This window comes from Patagioenas fasciata, chromosome 6 (genome assembly GCF_037038585.1).
Source record: "Patagioenas fasciata isolate bPatFas1 chromosome 6, bPatFas1.hap1, whole genome shotgun sequence".
NCBI classification, from domain to species: Eukaryota; Metazoa; Chordata; class Aves; order Columbiformes; family Columbidae; genus Patagioenas; species Patagioenas fasciata.
Window position 1 is genome coordinate 22,396,931 of NC_092525.1, and position 17,344 is coordinate 22,414,274.

Below are 17,344 nucleotides of genomic sequence, written 5' to 3' on the forward strand. Positions count from 1 at the left end.
GCCAGGACCGGTTTTTACTGTTACCGCTGGCCGAGCTGTGTTTTCACATGCTCGCCTGTCCCGGGCCGGGGACCTGACCGCGCCGGAGCTGCCCCCGTTCCCCGCCCTCCCGGGCGCTCCCGCCCCTCCCCGCGCAGGCGCGCTGCTGCCGGGAGCCGCGCTGGGGCCTCCCGCACCGGGCGGCCGCTGCTGCACCGGGCGGCTTTGCGCGGGAGGCCTAGGTGAGCCGGGCCCGGCTGTGGCGGTGCGGCTGGCGGCCCCTCGGCGGCGGGTGTTTACACGGCGCTCAGCCTATCGCCTCGGCCGGCTCCTCCCTGCGCCGGGGCGGGGGCTCCGCGGGGTACGGGGTGGGCCGGGCCTGCCCCGCCTTCGGGTCCGGCGGAGCGGGGGTCCCGGCGGCCTGCCCGCCAGTTGCAGCGGCCCTGCCCGATAGCCCGCTGTGGGGACGAGGGAGCGCTGGGGGTGAGTGGCCTCGGGCGGAGGGAGGGGAGCGGCCGGGCCGGGCTCCCGGCGGTGGGGAGGGCGGCACTGGCGGGTCTGGGCCCTGGGAGCCTGTTACACGGCGTGTGCCCTCTTCCCTCACGATGTGTGCCCCCTTTCCCTTACGGCAGTTTGCAGTGCCGGTGGGAGCTGCGGGTCTGTGCACAGCCTGCCCTGTGCTGCCTTCGTCCTGTTTGCGCTGGGTTGGGACGGGCGAGGATCTTGATGCTTCATTTCGTGTGTTCTCGGCCCCTTACAGACGCTCTGAAATTCATGAACCAGTATGCTTGGCAGGAGACCTAAAAAAAGCCCTCAGGCCAAGGGCCAGGGAGCTGCAGTTGCAAAGCAGGTAAGGAAGGTGAAGAACCAGGGAGATGTGGTTGCAAAGCAGGTAGGAAAACCTCCTACTGCTCCTCAGGATAGTCTTGGTCAGACCTCTTGCTACTGCTTTCATGCTAGGATTGCCCATGTATTCGTAAGACATTGCAGGACCATGAAAAAATTAAAATCGTGTGGTGCCTGTTTGCCTCCTTTCTCCTTTAGCACATTCTTCTTAAAGTAAATATCTGATGTATAGCAGTGGAGGTCTTGTAGGGAAGCCACAGTGTTGTAATACTGTAATCTTTGCAAGACACCTCATGACTCATGCTTATAGTAGTTCCCTACCCCAGCTATATTGAGATTTAATAATAACATCAATAACTATATGAGGGTTTTTCTTACACCCCTAAGAAACCAGACATGAGAAGATGAGAATATCGAGTAACAAATTCAGGGGCACATATGGGAGAAAGTTAAGGTGCTACACCAGGGACAGTTAATTGTCATTTCCCTGTGTATAGTCATTTTTTTATTGCAACAGACAGACTGATAAGCTTATGTCCCTTTCCTGTAGCTAAAAGTGAGCTTAAATGTCTCCGTGTGTTGGTTTGTTGTGTGGGTTTTTTTGTTTGTTTGTTTGTTTTTCTGTATTCTTTACATTTGGATGTAGTTTCAGAAGGCTCAAGGAGAGAAATGTGATTTAGTCATGGTTGGCAGGTGTAGGAAGTCAGGCAACAGTGTCAAAATTAGAAATACAGCCAAGGCAAAGTTCTGGGTAAAAAAGTGGAAGAAAAATAATGCAGTTAGAAGTAAAGAATATGTTAGAACCAGAATGGGACTTTAGAAACCTTTCAAGGTAGAGTAGAGGCAAGTAACATATAGAAGAGGAATAACTGATAAGAATATATGAAAATATGAGAATAGATTGGAATAGGATATTAGAACAGGGAAAATACCTTAGATATTTTCTTTAGGTGATTTCTTAGGAACGAGTATTCTCATCCTGGAGGCACAGTAGTTTAGCTGGAGATGTGTGGTGTCACCGTTGCTCTAGTATGAAAGTTTGCATTTCTCAGTTGGAGAAGTAGTATATAATTTACTTAATTTTAGCAAGGGAGAAGGTAAAAGGTGAAAATATTGTTCCCCCTTCCAAAAAAAAAGAAACCACGCACTAAAAAGACAGAGTAAATAAAAGGATCTAGTTAATGTATTTTTTCTAATTTTTAATTCAATACAGTTAGTTATTCATCCTGTCTTACTGTGTGGAGAATTGTTTCTTGAAACAAGTACAATAATGGCTTGTTCACTTGCAAATTAACTCAGTCTAAACTGTACTTGTGCTATGTAGTGTATCAGCTGTAAGCTCTCTGTAATATTTTTTCCTGTTTTATTAGATGTTTCTTTAACACTATTAATTTTATTGGAAATGTGCCTTATGGAGCAGATTGAGAGACTCAGAGCTAAACCTGATGGATTCTATTCTTCATTTCATTCATTACTGCACTTGCTGTGCTTGCAGTGTGATAGTGAACAGATCACAAGTGCTCCTGGTCTATTTTGCATATTGATAAAAGGTGTATGTACATTTCGTACAACTGGAATCTTTAGATCACCATTATAAATATTTCCTAATGAATTTCAGTCTTGTCCTGATCTTCTTTCCATTCTGTCCAGGGCTGCAAATATATTAGTTTTGTTCTACAGAGGGAGAGGGGTAAGGCAGAGGGCGGCTAACTGGTGTGCCAAGTGCCTCACAGAGTGTCAGTGGCAGGATCAGGGCTGGCAAACAAAGAGCTGCTGATTTTAAATGCTGTTCCTAGTCCTTGGAATTGGTGTTTCTCAGCTGTGTCTCGCATTCTCCTTCTGGATTGTGAAGGGGTTCAAAGAGGGATACAAAATATTTTGAGGCAGTAACCATCAATTCCTACAGGGTTAAGAAAAATATCGTTACTGATTCACACAAGTTCATAAACTGACAGGCAGCTTAAGCTTCTGGTAGCACTTCAGATCCTCAGAGGCAGCAGGACATTGTTAACCCTGGTAATAATGACAACTGGGTTTTGTTCCTTTGCTTGAGAGAAGCTGAACTGCTGCCTGCTTGGCCATGTGAACACCAATAAGCCAGCAGGGGCTCATGCTTTGAAAAAGTCTGAGGAAAGCTGCTCCACCTACCTCACAGGATGGACCTACTTCAGTTAATTCATGTTAATAAAAAGCTTGGCATACTTTGAATAAAAATGTTGTTACTTCTAGGGCAGTTAGTGTCTTAACCAGCAATACAAAAATTGTGATAAAATAGCATCTTAGAAGAATACCCTTAAGATGAAGTCCTCAGAGATTTATGTGTTACTTATGTCGTTTGGCATGTTTTACAACAACTGATAACCCCTACTACTTTGTCAAATTCTGATTACTACTATTAATAATATTCCCTGAGATGCTGTCACTTGACTGATGATCTGTTCCAGACAGTTGTTTGTTTTCTCCGGTGTAGCACAGACATTTCTGGGTTTGTACTGGCTGTGTCTTCATATATGTGTGTTTTCCTTGTGTTTATGATTTACAAACTGAGATAATGAGAAGTACAGAATGGTTCTGTACATGTAAATATAGCTTATTCCGAAAGATAAGGGTAAAATCTCAGCAGTGTACACACGTCGGACCTGTATTGTGTGAATGCTGATTTAATATTTTTTAGCTTAGCTGTTACAGGAGCTGCCCTCAACTTCCCTGGTGGTATCTGCTTCATGTGGCTGAGTATAGCAGACATCATTTTATTTTACCTTGTTAGGTCAGATAGTCTTGATTCTAAGAAACAGTTGTGCAGAATTTTAGAGGACGCCTTTGTGGCTTATTAAGACTTATGTACCTTATTTCAGTTATGGGTGCCTTGTATGCATTGTTTGGTAATAGAAGTGATATGATAGCGAGCTTTAAAAAAATAAACAGAATCCAGAATGCATGGGAATGTTTAAATGATTCATGTAGTGTGCTGGTTTTGAGTACCATGTCTATTCTCACTGCAGTATTTTGTTTTAATTATTTTCCCTTGACTGCAGCTGGGGCTGTTCACGGATTTCAACCCTGAAGAGATGCTGCTGGGTGCGGAGGAAGGTGGGGATGACGGGGACCTGGAAGCAGAACTCGCTGCTATCACAGGAGCAAAAGTGAAAAAAGGGAAATCAAAACCAAAAGGGAAAAGTAAGTTGAAGTATCTGGATTGTATTTATTGACAACCTGAATAATTTATTAAAAACACCTATTTACAAATCACTGGTTTACATAAAAATATTTTTTCATCACTGATAGAAGCTGAAATTGTGACTGCTTTTTCCTTTACTTTGAAAGGTTTAATTGTTGCTCCACAAAAAGGGTAAGAGGTTTTTTGCCTATGCTCTTGTAGACATAGGAAAAAAGGTATATGATGGCTAGCCAATTTAATGACTAAATTAAGACGTTTGTTTACTGTATGAAGTCATTAAAAGGTGTAGTAGGTGCAAGAGTAATTCAAAATGGAAATTACTGGGAGAACCCTGTAGCCTTTGTTATGCATGCTATTCCTAATATTTTAAGCATCTGTTATATCAGGTTATTCTTAGTATTTTAAGCATCTGTTCGTTTTGTCTGCTAGTGTTTGCATGCAGCTATGCAGTGTTTTACAGGATTGTTGTAATCTACCAGAAATCCAGGCTGCTGGTGAGAGGAGCAGCCTCTAGCAAGCATGCTCTGCCTCCAAGCTGCTATACATATTTATGGAGCTGCAGGGGGAGCCTGTTCAGGAAACTGATCTATAAAAATAAACTTCTGTCCTTGTGCTCGGTTTTCAGCTGAATCAGTTCCTTGCTCTGGTTTGCTACCTGCCGGTTTAAATGTGGCTGTGGCTGCAAGGGAGGGATGGCACCGAGTGTTTGGGATGGGACGAGGTGAAAGGAGCTGCCCTTGCTACAGGGGTGTGAGCAAATGCTGGAAGTAAGAATTGGTGCAAGTACAGACTTCTTTGCTGCTGCAGACTTCCTTGCAGGTCTGCAGTGATTTACCTGTAGTCTTTGAAAGGACTTCACACAGAACAGCAGGGATATTAAGAATTTTAAAATATTTTGAAAAGGTGACTGTCTAAACACAGTAATTGGTGAAAGATGGAGAGGTGTTTGTATCTAAAACTAAGTTCTAAATAATTTCCATTCTCCAGATTTCAAGAATGTAGTAAAGCCTTAAAGCTAATACACATAATTGTGCTAATAAGCACGACAGCAGAACTTCTGCCATTGGACATAGGTTTATCATGGTTAAAATATGCAGGATAGTGCTTTGAGGATGAATTTGGGTGTCAGGAGGTCTTAAAATGTTGTCAGCAGCTTTTCAAGTGCTGACTTCCTTCTAGCCCTGGTCATGTCGCTTACTGTGTTCTTTGAGTCTCTTTATTCATGAGCAATAAATGAAACTTCAGAAGGTGCAAAATTAACACTTACTATGCCTTCTGAAGATATGTGTTATGGCTTGTAAAATTTTTCCAAAATCATTTGCAACTATTCTGTTTTCCTGGTAGAATTGGAAGTATATGTAGGGAGTGAAAAAGATGAACTCAATTCAGAGGCATTTGGGATGAGTTCAACTATCATCTCGATGTTGTCTGTACAGCAGGTGGAGGGAACATAGAGCATTTATAAAAAGGTTACAAAGCCTTGATAACTCATTAAACCGTCTGTACGTTTTAGTGTAATTGTGAAATATACTGCTTTGAGATTGGGTCCGTCTTTTTGAAATGTCCTGTAGATTAGAAGCTTGTGGCAGGTGTATGGTTGGACAGCTGGGGACTTGTGAGACTGGCACAGTGTGGTGGTGGGGGCAGGATGGTGGCCTGGAAAGGAGGAAGGTACAGCAGGGACAGAGGAGAAACAGATCCTGTCTGAAGAAGGACAGAAGAAAGGGACCCAGTACAATACATACCAGTGTTTGGGTCTTGGCTGAGCACAAGGCACAGAAATTCACTCCTGGATTTACATTCTGGAGCTCTGATAGGTGAGAAAAATGATCTCTTCTTGTAGCTTGAAGGTGTAGGCAGCAAAAGCTGCACTGTTGCAACATCTTAAGTGCAGAGATCTCTGCTGCCTGGGACTGATAGATGCCAGTTGTTCAGCCACTGGAATGTTTGGCTTTGTAGCCTCAACCTGCCATTCCAGATTAGAGCTGAACCACCCACCTGAGGAGGCTCAGTTGTCTTTTTGTCTCTAGTGGGGCTTCACATAAGGGACACTCTGGTCCCTGAGGTGCAGCTGGGTGCCTTTGGGCATGGCCTGCTGTCCTAGCTGAGAGTTTTGCTCAGGGTCAAATATATGAGCAAGATGTTTGATACAGGTACTGAAGCACTAATGCGGTAAATTAGATTTGAACAGAGACAGCTTTGTACCTGGCTTGATTTTCAGCTGATTCAGCGAATGCGGAGGAAGGATGTGATCTGTTTAAGATCCCTTTAAATTGACTGTAAAACTCTATCCTGAAGATCTGTATTTTATTTAATATTTACTGACACTGGTGAGTCACAGTCATGTGTCTGCATAGGGAAGTATCAGAGGCATTTACATGGACAGTTGGGATTTGTGTGTAAATAACTTCACCTTTGAGAGTGCATGAAGGAAGTTGATAGTTAATGAAGATGTGGGTGGCACAGCAGGAAGTAAAGATGAGAACTCAGAAAGGAGGGATTAAGTAGAGTTTTCAGGGTGAGGACCAGAAGCTTAAAAAGAAATTGCAAGACAACGTAGCCAAGAAAGATTTGGAAAAAGGAAAATCACATGGGCATGAGACAGCAAGGCAGAAAATGCAGAAGTGTAGCTCTAGAGGTAGAAAAAACAGCACTTGTTTTGATTTTCTCTGCATTTCTCTGTGCCAGTGATCCGCTGCTGCTCTTGGGCTCAGGACAAGTATGATGCCTTGATTTGGAGCTTTTTTTTTTTTTCATGGCAAGTGTGACTTTGCAGTACTGTTGGCTGCGTAAGACAAATAGTTTCTCAAGGTAGAAAGATGTTCTTGTCTTTCTTACTGTCTTCAAACATGGATAGTTTGCTGTGCCTCCTTGCTTGTCACATTAACAGTCAGTGGTTTGGCTTATGGCTTGTGTTGTTCAGTGTGTCTCTAGAATTGATGTTAATATGCATTATCAGTTTCAAAGGATACATATAAATAACATGAGATAGACATATTCTTGTGCTTAAGACTGTAGATGGAGAAAATGGATCAGCTGTTGGACTCTCAAGCATAATGTAGACTCTATACAAAATTCCAGTGATTTAGTTAGTTGTAATTTGATTGGGAGCTCTTTGAGCTCAGCACTATTTATGGTAAATGCCTTCAACTTTGGTCTGATTTCTGGCTATGTGCAATGTTGTAATATACACAACAATGTAGTTTTGTCTTTGAAAGAAAATGCAAATGGAACTTTTACCAGCAGGCATGATGAGAACTTTTAACTCAAATTAGTTCAACATGTGAGAGAGAAGAAAAGGGGTAGAACTAGGAGATTGGGGATAGAATTTACATACGGATGGATATGGACCGCTTCTGTTCCATATGAGGTCAGAATTTATTCTGTCAGGCAGAATTCACTAGGGGTGAATTACATTTTGTAAGGGTAGACTGACATGAGGCAAAGGACACAGAACAGAAGGGCCTGACAAAGATGCTGAGTCCAGGCCTTGTTAATATAGACAGTCACATCATAAATACCTTTCATAAATATCTAGCATCAGCTTAAAACTTGTTCAGATGTTTATTCCTACTGGGGACAGAGGCTGTTCCACTAATTCCCTTTCATACATAGAAACTTCTAATCAGATTTATTAATCAACAGTTTATTTCTTCTTGTGCTACCATTGATTTTTATCTCAACTGAGGGATACAGTTTTGATGTAACATTTGAGAATAGTAGTATTCTCCAGTTTTTCTTTGGCAAATTGAAGTCTGTCAAAATGACAAAGTTTCTGTTACTAGGTATTTCTGTGAATAACATTGAGATACTCGACTATATCTTAAATCAGCATAGCAGCTAGAGGTGACTTCTAGTAATTTTTTCCTGAAGCAGTTGTTTCATCCAGTCCTACTTGTCTTTCTCACTTAGTCTCAATGTCATTACTGTGCAAACCTGCCACCGTATCATTCTCTTTTGTGGCTGTGCTTTCTTTACGGTTGTGTCCCACTGTACCTGCTTGTGTGTCATGGTGCTTATGGTTTTGCTGTTCAGGCTCCTCAAATTAGTAAACAGACATTATTTCTCCCTGACATCTAATTTCTGAGCTAGCTTATTGGATGCAGTAATTTTCCTTGCCTGCCCTAGCTGTCACTCTCAGAAAGACTAATATTGCTGCTTTTCTGGTGTTCACTTCCGTAGTCTTTGATCTATATTAATGAATATACACTCATTTACCTATGACTGTAAAGGGGCAGCAAAAGGAGAAATCACTGCTCTCTTTCAGCTGATAGCAACTCCTTTAGAATTTATATCCAGTGACTGTGTAATTGTTATTTAAGGTTTATGGCTCCTTATGGTTTCTTTTTACAGCTCCTCTGCCTATGGATCACATTGAAAAGATGGCTGCAGAGTGTATGAAGGACCTGAATGAAGATGAGGAGGAGGAAGCAGATGATGAAGACTTGGAGAAAGATACAGACTTGTTGGTATGCACAACTTTGTTAGCAAAAAGTTTGTTTTAGTATGTTGTAGCTTTTTTAAAACCCAAACAACAACGAAACTGCATGTAGCAAAAATGTCTATTAACTTTGTAGTGAGAGGGTAAAATATTGCAAAAGCATTCCATTGGATATAAGGTTTTGTGGGGTCCAACCCCTGCACACCAGAGCAAGAGAGTTTCCTAGCCAACGTGCATATGTGTGACATTTCACGTCAGCTGATGAAATACAGGCAGGGACATTCCATAAAGTGACATCTGTCACCATTTTGCTGCTGCTCCAAGTGGTGCTTGGCTTGAGAGAATATCACTCAAGAAATTATTTGTCGTTTTGATGAGTGATCTGCTTGGCAGGGTTTAAGGAAGGAATGTTTAGCAGTGGTTTTGACTGCTATTGTTTATAGATTTTTTTTTTTGGAAATTTTAGATTTGGGTTGGAAGGAACTTTGTAAAAGTACCATCCCTGAACTTCTGCAGCTTCAGATCTCTAGCCACAAACTTGTGTGGTGATCCTGGAGCTGCAGTGTGGAGTGGTATCTGGCTTCCTGTTGTGAATATAAGTGGAACCAGTTTCATTAATTAAAAAAAAACCACCATAATATAAGATTTTTAGAAACTGTTTGGACTCAGGGTCCATCCAAAGGTTTTGGAGCTTGAGACTGGATTTTGTCTTTTGAGGAAATATAGAATTTTGAGGAAAAGCCTTTTGTTGGCTGTTACTTTTACTTTAGGCAGAATTGCAAGAAGTTCTGGGAGTGGAAGGTGAGACAGAAAGCTGTGAGGATGAAATCATAGCAATGGAGCCATCTTCAGCTGAACCAGAAAATGAGCAACCTGAACTGCAACCACAGGTAGGAAGGAGCTGCATGTTCCTGACAGTGTTGCCAAATCACTGTTTTCATATACGAGGGTCACAAACAAGGATCCATAGGGGTTATCTTGTCCTCCAAGGAAGGAACAAGTACACTGTAGCTGGATTCTCTGTGGAAACCGATGTTGTATTGGAACAGGTGAATTTTTGCTTTGTTCAGAGGGTGATTTTTAGCGTTAGCATAGAATTGAGAAGATAAACAGCTGGAATCAATCTTACCTTGTCCCTCATCATACATGTGAGCATGCAGACTGCAGTTCAGGCTTCCAGAGTTTGTGTCTTCCCCCTGGATTATTGAGCAGTGCGCTGAAATTGTGAAACTTTCTATAACTCAGTATCTTTGACATCTTTGTGGAATTTTTCTCCATAGTGTTAGCTTTCTCAGCTTAATTTGTCAATCCTCATGCAGTCAAATCCTTTATTCAGTCACTGTCATAGTTCTGTTGGTGCTACAGATTCCAATGCCCTTGTGCATTTGGCCCCTTAATAAATGGGTCTCAGAGCGTTTCTATGGAGATAATGGCAATAATTGTATCAGTAGCCATCTGAAAGGTCTCTGTAGCTGTGGAGGGTTTGTAATTAGCTACTTGTAACTTTGCTTAGGCTGCTTTTGTCGCTGAACTGATTCCAGGCGGTAGGAGGAGGAAAAAGACCTGTTGTAGTAAAGCCAGCCAGAACAACCCCAGAAGGGAGTAAACTAACATATTTTAAAACTAAGAAAAAGTAAAGATTTGTGCCAAAATACTTCTTCACACCCTCTGTTGTTCAGTGTTTGAGAGACTTAACTGTTCTCTTCACCTACTCCCTAACCACATGGCTCCAATTACCTTGTGACTGTGAGTTTTTTAGAAGTCTCCACCCATTCTTTTCTATTGCGCCTTTGAGAGAAGGCCCAGAGGTGGATCCAGGGACCGTTAGCGTAGTACAAGTGCTCCTCTGTTTTAGAGACTCTTTCGTCCTTAACGGTAGTGTGTGGAGGAGTATTTGTTTTTCAGAGCTGTGGGAAAACTCATGTAGTTGGATGAAATAAGTTTTCTTGATTTGTTCTATTATTTTTTCTGAGACCACCTCACTTCCTGCTGTTACCAGTGAGCTGCAACAGACAATAGAGAAGAGAATCACTAACTATAGGACAGCAATTTCTAATGCAAAGGAGGTGGGTGAGAGCGCCAAAATACGCCGATACGAAAGAGGCCTTAAGGTAAGCGGGGTTCCTTGGGTACGTGAAAGCGGGGGGGGGGGGGGGGGGCGCAAAGTCGGTTCTCTAAAGTGTAGTTAGGAGTGTTTCCAGATGTGTGAATTTGTTGAAAGGGAAGAGAAATTCCAGTGTGCTGCCTTGAGTTACTTTAAAAGCATATCTTGTTACATACTGTCAGTCTGATGGAGCAAATACACAGAGTAAGTGTAACTTCAGATGGCTTTTGTGCATGAGCTTTGTTTCTGCTGAATGTGGCTGGTGGTAGCTGGAGGCAGAGTTTGTGGTAAACTCTGGTGTTACACTCACCCCTCTAGATCTGAATGTGACTTGTGATGACTCTTCAGTGTTACCTTAAAGCAAAGATTAGGAGCTTTCCTAGCACATATACCTTCCAGTTCATCACTGATGGCCTTCCCTTAGATCCCAACCTTCCACTCAGTTCTGTCAGAAAAAGGAAGGTGATACCTTTCTGTGACTGCCTTGGCTGTGCTTGAAAAATGAATAGAACATGTTTTTTTCATTAAGACAATTAAAAATTGCAGCAAGGAATGGTTTCTTCAGCTTTGTATGTTCTCAGCCAGATGGCGTACTTGTAGTTAGTTGTGCAGAGTGCCTTTATTTCCCTGTGTGTGTTCATCTGGACTCCTGCATCACCTCAGACAGCAGCTGGCTCAGTCTTGTCAAGCAAAGCTTTATAGCTCAGTGCTGTCACGGAGGGAAGAACATCACATCACACTAGCACCCAGGTGTCTTAGGGCACAAAGGGAACAACTGAGGCCAAACCCAGTGGAGGAAAGCCACAAGAAAGGAGATGTCTGTATGTATCCACTGACTCTGAAAGGAACGTATGTGAAACAACCTCACCTTTCAGAGAGCAAGGGGGACAGGCAAACCAGCTTATTTCACCCCGTAACAAAACTTCTGTGCTGTTTGCCACTTCCTTTATTTTTCATGGTAGGGAGTTTCCTTGTTCTTAAGCAGTGTAGCTGAAGATAACAAATGAGATCTCATTTCACAGCTCACAGGTCCTTAATGAACCAAGTGACATGCCAAGAAACTGTGTACGGTAATCTCTTGTATGTAGTTCTTGGAACTGTAAGCTTTAATCTCGGTGTTTAATTCCATTTCCAGTCAGTCTGTCATCCCACACGTGGAGAAGAGGGAGCTATGTGTGGGTTGCTGTACTGGTCTGAACCCCGATCTTGCATACAGTCAGACCAAAGTATCTCTATCACTGTTGCTTAATAGGTCAGATAATGTCACAGCTAGCCAAAAATAGCAGTGATTCTGGCGCTGATGAGATTTTGTTGTTGTCTTTCTGTGCTTCCGTTTCAGTTTCTGTGGAAGATGAAAGAAGTAAAACTTTTGTTTTGGGTTAAAGTGCATGGTGGTCTTTTGTCCGAACTTAAACTAAAAAAATACTGAGGGAGTTAATATTTCTGGTGTAGGAAGGGTTTTAAAAATATGAGCAGCAGTTAACCTATGTTACGGGTGATGAGAGCTTCTTGCCATAGGTCACCAGTTGAAGCTCCGTTTCCTTTTTTAGTATTTAATGGCTTTTCTCAATACATTAAATAGGTTTACAGACTCCTTCCTTCCCTGAATCCACACAGGTAGTGACATTTCAGAGTAGTGTATTTTATTTTGTTTTAAATACATAAAATGCATCTACAGGTGGTATAAATGGCTTCCTCGGTGACTTTCTGTGACAAAACTGAGTGGACCACATCAGCTATCCTATAATTCTAGGTGTTGAGGAACTTGCAGTTATATAGTTGGATGCGCGTAATATATCCCATCATGAATAAGGGAATGAATTTGTGGTTTAATGATTTTATGCTAGTAATACGTTTGATGAAAATGCCTGTTGATTTTGATGTTCCATCTCTACCAGACACTGGAAACCATGCTGGCTGCAGTGAAGAAAGGCAGAAAAATCAATGAGGATGAAATGCCACCTCCTGTTGCCACTGGAAAGAGTTCTTCTCGCTTACCTGGGGCCACTGGAGTGGAGCTGGAGAATTCTGGAGATACAGTCAGCGTCCTACCAGAGAATAAAGCTGAGTCTGCTGCAGATGATGAGCAGAAGACCTCTCATGAGGCAGTGCAGCATCTGGAATCGGAATCTCTACAGGGTCATGCTGCTTCTAGTCCTACCGTGGAAACAGGTACCATGATCTGAGAGGATAAGTAGTCGCAGCACTATCTTAATGCTCCATCTTTCTTGATCCTTGTATTGTGTAGCAAAGCACTGCTTATTGTGGAACTTCCCTGCTGAATGTTTCAGATAGAATTGTCAGTGTGCTACTGAATTTCTGGCAGTGGAATCAGTTATTGTTATAGAGCCTTTATAAGCGCTGTATCAATATCTTTCACTTAACTTTTCCCATGTCTTAGTTTTTCCTTCAGTATTGTGACATGCGGAATTCCAAGCTTCAGAGCGTTTTAAGATCGTGACCAAAAGACTCAGCATTGTTTCATTCTCACAGATCTCCAGAAGAGCAGCACACGAGCAATACTTCTCATGAGGCAGAAGGAGTATAAATTAGCAGCTCTAAAAGCCAAGCAGCGAGGGGACCTGGAGAAAGCAAAAGAATACATGAGAGCAGGCAAGGTAGGCACACAAGAAATCCTGAATGCTAAACATGTCCTGTGCTGTACCCACATGCACTGCTTGTCAAATATTCATTGTGGCAGCCAGCAAGTCTTGGACATACTAAAATAAATCTCTGGTTTGGTTTGTTTTTTTTCTGTATCAGAAATTTAATGTGGTCTTGGAAGCTTTGGATAGTGGGCAGGTGATAGACCTCCAGAATCTGCCTCCACCTCCTCAGGGTAAGGTTTATCTTAGCACGATATCTTAAAAGAGTTTTTCTATGATGTAACAGAATGATTCTGAATTCGATTGCAAAACTGTAAGAATTGAAGGTCACTTAGTCTGAGGCTTACTGCATATTCAAATTCTAATAAAAACCAACAAAATAAAATGAGGTATCATTATTTATATTGAAGTTACTCCCTGTGAATTACAAGTTCAAGTAGATATTGATGTCTAATATTCCTTTTCTTACAACTTTAGATAATAGCAACCAGTATATGAAGTGGTAGGGAAAGAAGAGTTGTGGCACATTCTAAAGTTTACTGTAATATTTGATGGCGTTATGGGTTTCAACTGAAGTTGATAACGTTCAGATTAAAAGGTTAACGAACAGATTTCAGTGAAGTCTAAATCTTAAAGCAAGTTAGCAATATTAAAGATACTTCAATCCTTGTAAGGGAGTGGTTTTTTAAGTAGATCTTGTATCACCACGAACAATATTTGGTCCATGCAACTTAGTGGTTTAAACAATTTACTTAAGCAGACTATTTTCTTCTAAGAAACTACTTGACGGGTTATTTTAATAAACCATGAGATTTATGATTCCTTAAATTGTAAACCGATCCCCAAATGGCATTAGAAAGAAACTTCACTCATGATACAATCTTGCCTTATAAAGTGAATATTTTTGCTGTTTTCTGGAATAACCACTGTTATACAATGCCAGAAACCCAAGTGTCTGAATAGGTGGTATCCCTTGCTTCCCTTTTTCAGCACATCTTTCATTACTAGGATATTTTAGTCAATTAGCAATCTTGTTTACTCTTGCCATCTGCCAAGAGACCAAATTATATTTTGGGGAGAAAATTCTTAGAATACTTGAACTGATTTTACTTTTCCCTCCCCCCATCAAGCAGCGCTAAACTAAATTAAATCAGCATTTGTGATTTTCTGTTATAAAGCATTTTCTTTGAATAATGGGAACCTTAAACTTATCCAGCCATGCTGATATTGTTTGGAAGTCAAAAAGCTTTCAGGAAGATGATGTGGTCAAATTGATGGTTTTCTGAGTAACATGGGTTGACTTGTGGTTCATGGAATACGCTGTGAAGCTTCCTGCTTTCCTCACTTTGCAGACCTTGAAAGCCAAGGAAACCTGCAAGATGCATCCCAGCAAAAGGTACAAGCTCCATCAGGAAGTTCCCAGGATCTTACAACACCTGAACCTCAGACCCAAGAAGCTTCAGGTAGAACTTTTGGATTTCTGTAGTAAAACATTAAAATAGCAAGTCTGGAGGGCACTTGAAGGTCGCCCTGACCCACTGAACTGCAGCAGGATTGGGTATAACCTACTGATGTTCCTGAATATTGTATGCTGCAGATCCCGTCTGTACTTTTGGTTTGGATCAGTAACAGAAGTAGAAACTAATAAACTTTCTTTAGAAGAATTTTATTCATAATATAGCTTTGCAATGATGTTTTTGTCTCTGCAGAAGGTAAGGAAGGAGAGGAAAAAGGCAGTTCATACGTTTTGAAATGTGAATCATGTGGCATTTCATTGTCTGTCTTGTTTCAAGCTTCCCTGCAGCAGCCAAAAACAGTGCTGGAAGCGTTGCAGCAGAGGCTCGAGAAGTACAAGTCGGCAGCAGCACAGGCTAAAGCGAGTGGGGATGATCGGAAAGGCAGGATGCACGAGAGGATAGCCAAGGTAAAATGAAAGTGTAGTGAGCTGATCGCATCCAGCAAAGCCATTTGAACTAGTTCACTTGCTGAAGACTTTTTCAAGGCTGAAATAATTTATATATTGTCCTTCTATTTGGAAAGAGCTCCAGTAGGGAAGCTCTAAAGCATTTGGAGGAAGGAGAAATAGAGACAATGCACATATAGCATAATACTGTGTATTATGCAATATTTATGTTGGTTAAATACAGATGATTGCTAATTTATAGTCAACTTCATTTTATGTCTTACTGAGTGCCTTTGCTTACAGCAATACCAGGATGCCATAAGAGCCCATAAAACCGGGAGAAAAGTTAATTTTTCTGAGCTACCTGTTCCTCCTGGTAAGTATGAATATGAAATGTCCTAATACCAACTTTTGTGTATCTCCTGGGCTCTGGAGGAGGTGTGCAGGTATCACCTCCTCGTGCTGTGGAACAGCTCCTCCTTTTCTCAGTGAGCAGGCTGGCCTTGATGTTTGATTTTGTTGTGAAACTGCTTATTAACATGCTCCCAGAATTTCACACTGGTGAATATTCCTGATTACTGAGTGCCTGCTTGGCAGCATCAGAACTTGAAACTGGCCCTATTTGAGAAATTAAAACAACTTCACGATGGGCAGGTGCTGAAAATATCACCTGTCTGTCCTCTGTGCCAGCCTTCCTAGAGCAAAGAGTAAACTTGGAAATATTTACTTCTTAATTTACTGGAAAGAGATTTTGAAAACTGAAAAAAATTGTGATGTTTCCCATTCTATTTATTCCCAGCGGGAGACTCAGGACTCTATATTTAATTAAGCATCTTCCAATACCTGACAAGTCAGATCAGTATTGCAGCTCTCGTGCCTAGGAAAAGCAGTCTACAGAGATGAAGCAAATCATGCCCAGGGTCGCACTGAAACAGAGACAGAAACTGAACCTGCTTCTTGACACAGTCTGTGTCCTTTTTATCTTCTTCAGAATTTGTAGCGCTGTGTTTGTAAAAGTTTGGGCAAGATCATCTGTGAATTATTCGCCTCTGGTTTATGTGATCCTGTTTCTCCCTTAGGAAGCATCATTCGTTTTGTCTTGTGCCTGATGTGTTCTTTTGGAAAGATACTTTTAGCGCTGCAAAGTGGTGCTTAGATTTTGTTGTTGTTGTTAAAAACCAAACAACCCTAGAAAAGGGACATGGACCTTGTGGCTGTTTTGTCACTGTCAAATGTGACAATGGTAAGCACTGTAGTAGTAGTAAAGTAGACAGTGCCAGTTCTGTCAGGTCACGTACTGCTTTGAAGTCTCTGATTTGAAGCTGTCCCTGAAAAGCAGTTTGGCATCCCTTGTTCTAGAATGTGATCCACTTCTTGATAAACATCAGTAAGAGTGAGGAACTCCGTATTTACATCTCTAAAAAGACGCGTAACTCAGTTCCTCGCTTAGAGGCCATATGATTTACACTGAAGACAACCACTGAGCAGTCACTGGACCCAGCAATGAGATTACAGTGGACTGGTTGTGCATTTCATGGCATCTGGATGATAGGTACCAGCCTTGACCTCCCTGGAGACAGAAATGCAGCTGAGTAATGGATCAGAAATCACACAGAGGCAGCAGCCCAGGATTCTGTGCTCTGCCTGCCTGTATACCTCAAACCTGTTCTGTTCTTGGAGCAGCCATCTCTAGCTTCAGATGTAGTTTACCATTACTTTTGTGAGAAATGAGACTGACAACAAGCATACTTGCCACGTATTAATGAGATAAATCTTAACAGACATTTGATAGTAGTGGCTCTCAGTCTCTGTTGTTTGAAGCTGACACTGAACTGGTAGCATGGAAGTGAGAGTTTGTTGTCCACCATCAGGCCTTCTTCCCATCCTTACAAGAATAATAAAATAATAAAAAAAAGATTGTTCTTTGTGTATTTCATCTTTTAACTACTGGGATTCTCCCTTTGCAACCTCTGCATTGCAGCAGATTTTTCAGCAGAGGCTGATGTTACAGTGTGTTATGCAGATGTCAACAATGTTGATGTATTGTTTATTACTCTGTGCTGTAGCGCTGTTGTTCTGCTGGACTGGACCAACTCAGGTGAGGCAACAGTGAAAAGGGAAGAAGGAGCCAGCAATTTTTTGTACAATCCACCATCCTTTTGTGCAAAGGAGAGACACTGCATTCTTTGCTGGTTCTGGAGGCATCTTGTTACCAAAATCTTGAGGTTGGGAGGTTCCTTCTCTGACTGCCACTTGCTGAATTTAGAAAACCATGCTCTGTTATTGC

At 41.7% G+C, this 17,344-nt stretch overlaps 1 protein-coding gene across 3 annotated transcripts in view; it reads left to right on the top strand.

Moving 5' to 3' along the window:
- The first annotated feature begins 148 nt into the window (after positions 1-148).
- The window catches only part of CC2D1B (coiled-coil and C2 domain containing 1B), a 33,771-nt gene continuing 16,575 nt past the window's right edge, over positions 149-17,344 (top strand). The window contains exons 1-12 of one of the 3 annotated variants that reach the window (XM_071810237.1): positions 149-221; positions 740-829; positions 3,861-4,002; positions 8,357-8,472; positions 9,215-9,334; positions 10,418-10,555; positions 12,447-12,720; positions 13,042-13,166; positions 13,312-13,387; positions 14,507-14,617; positions 14,948-15,078; positions 15,361-15,433. In XM_071810237.1, coding sequence (XP_071666338.1) covers positions 764-829; positions 3,861-4,002; positions 8,357-8,472; positions 9,215-9,334; positions 10,418-10,555; positions 12,447-12,720; positions 13,042-13,166; positions 13,312-13,387; positions 14,507-14,617; positions 14,948-15,078; positions 15,361-15,433 — 1,372 coding nt within the window. In that variant the 5' untranslated portion in view covers positions 149-221; positions 740-763. Of the gene's footprint in view, positions 222-246; positions 463-739; positions 830-3,860; positions 4,003-8,356; positions 8,473-9,214; positions 9,335-10,417; positions 10,556-12,446; positions 12,721-13,041; positions 13,167-13,311; positions 13,388-14,506; positions 14,618-14,947; positions 15,079-15,360; positions 15,434-17,344 lie in introns of those variants that run through there. The other 2 variants (XM_065842792.2, XM_065842793.2) reach the window with 2 other exon arrangements.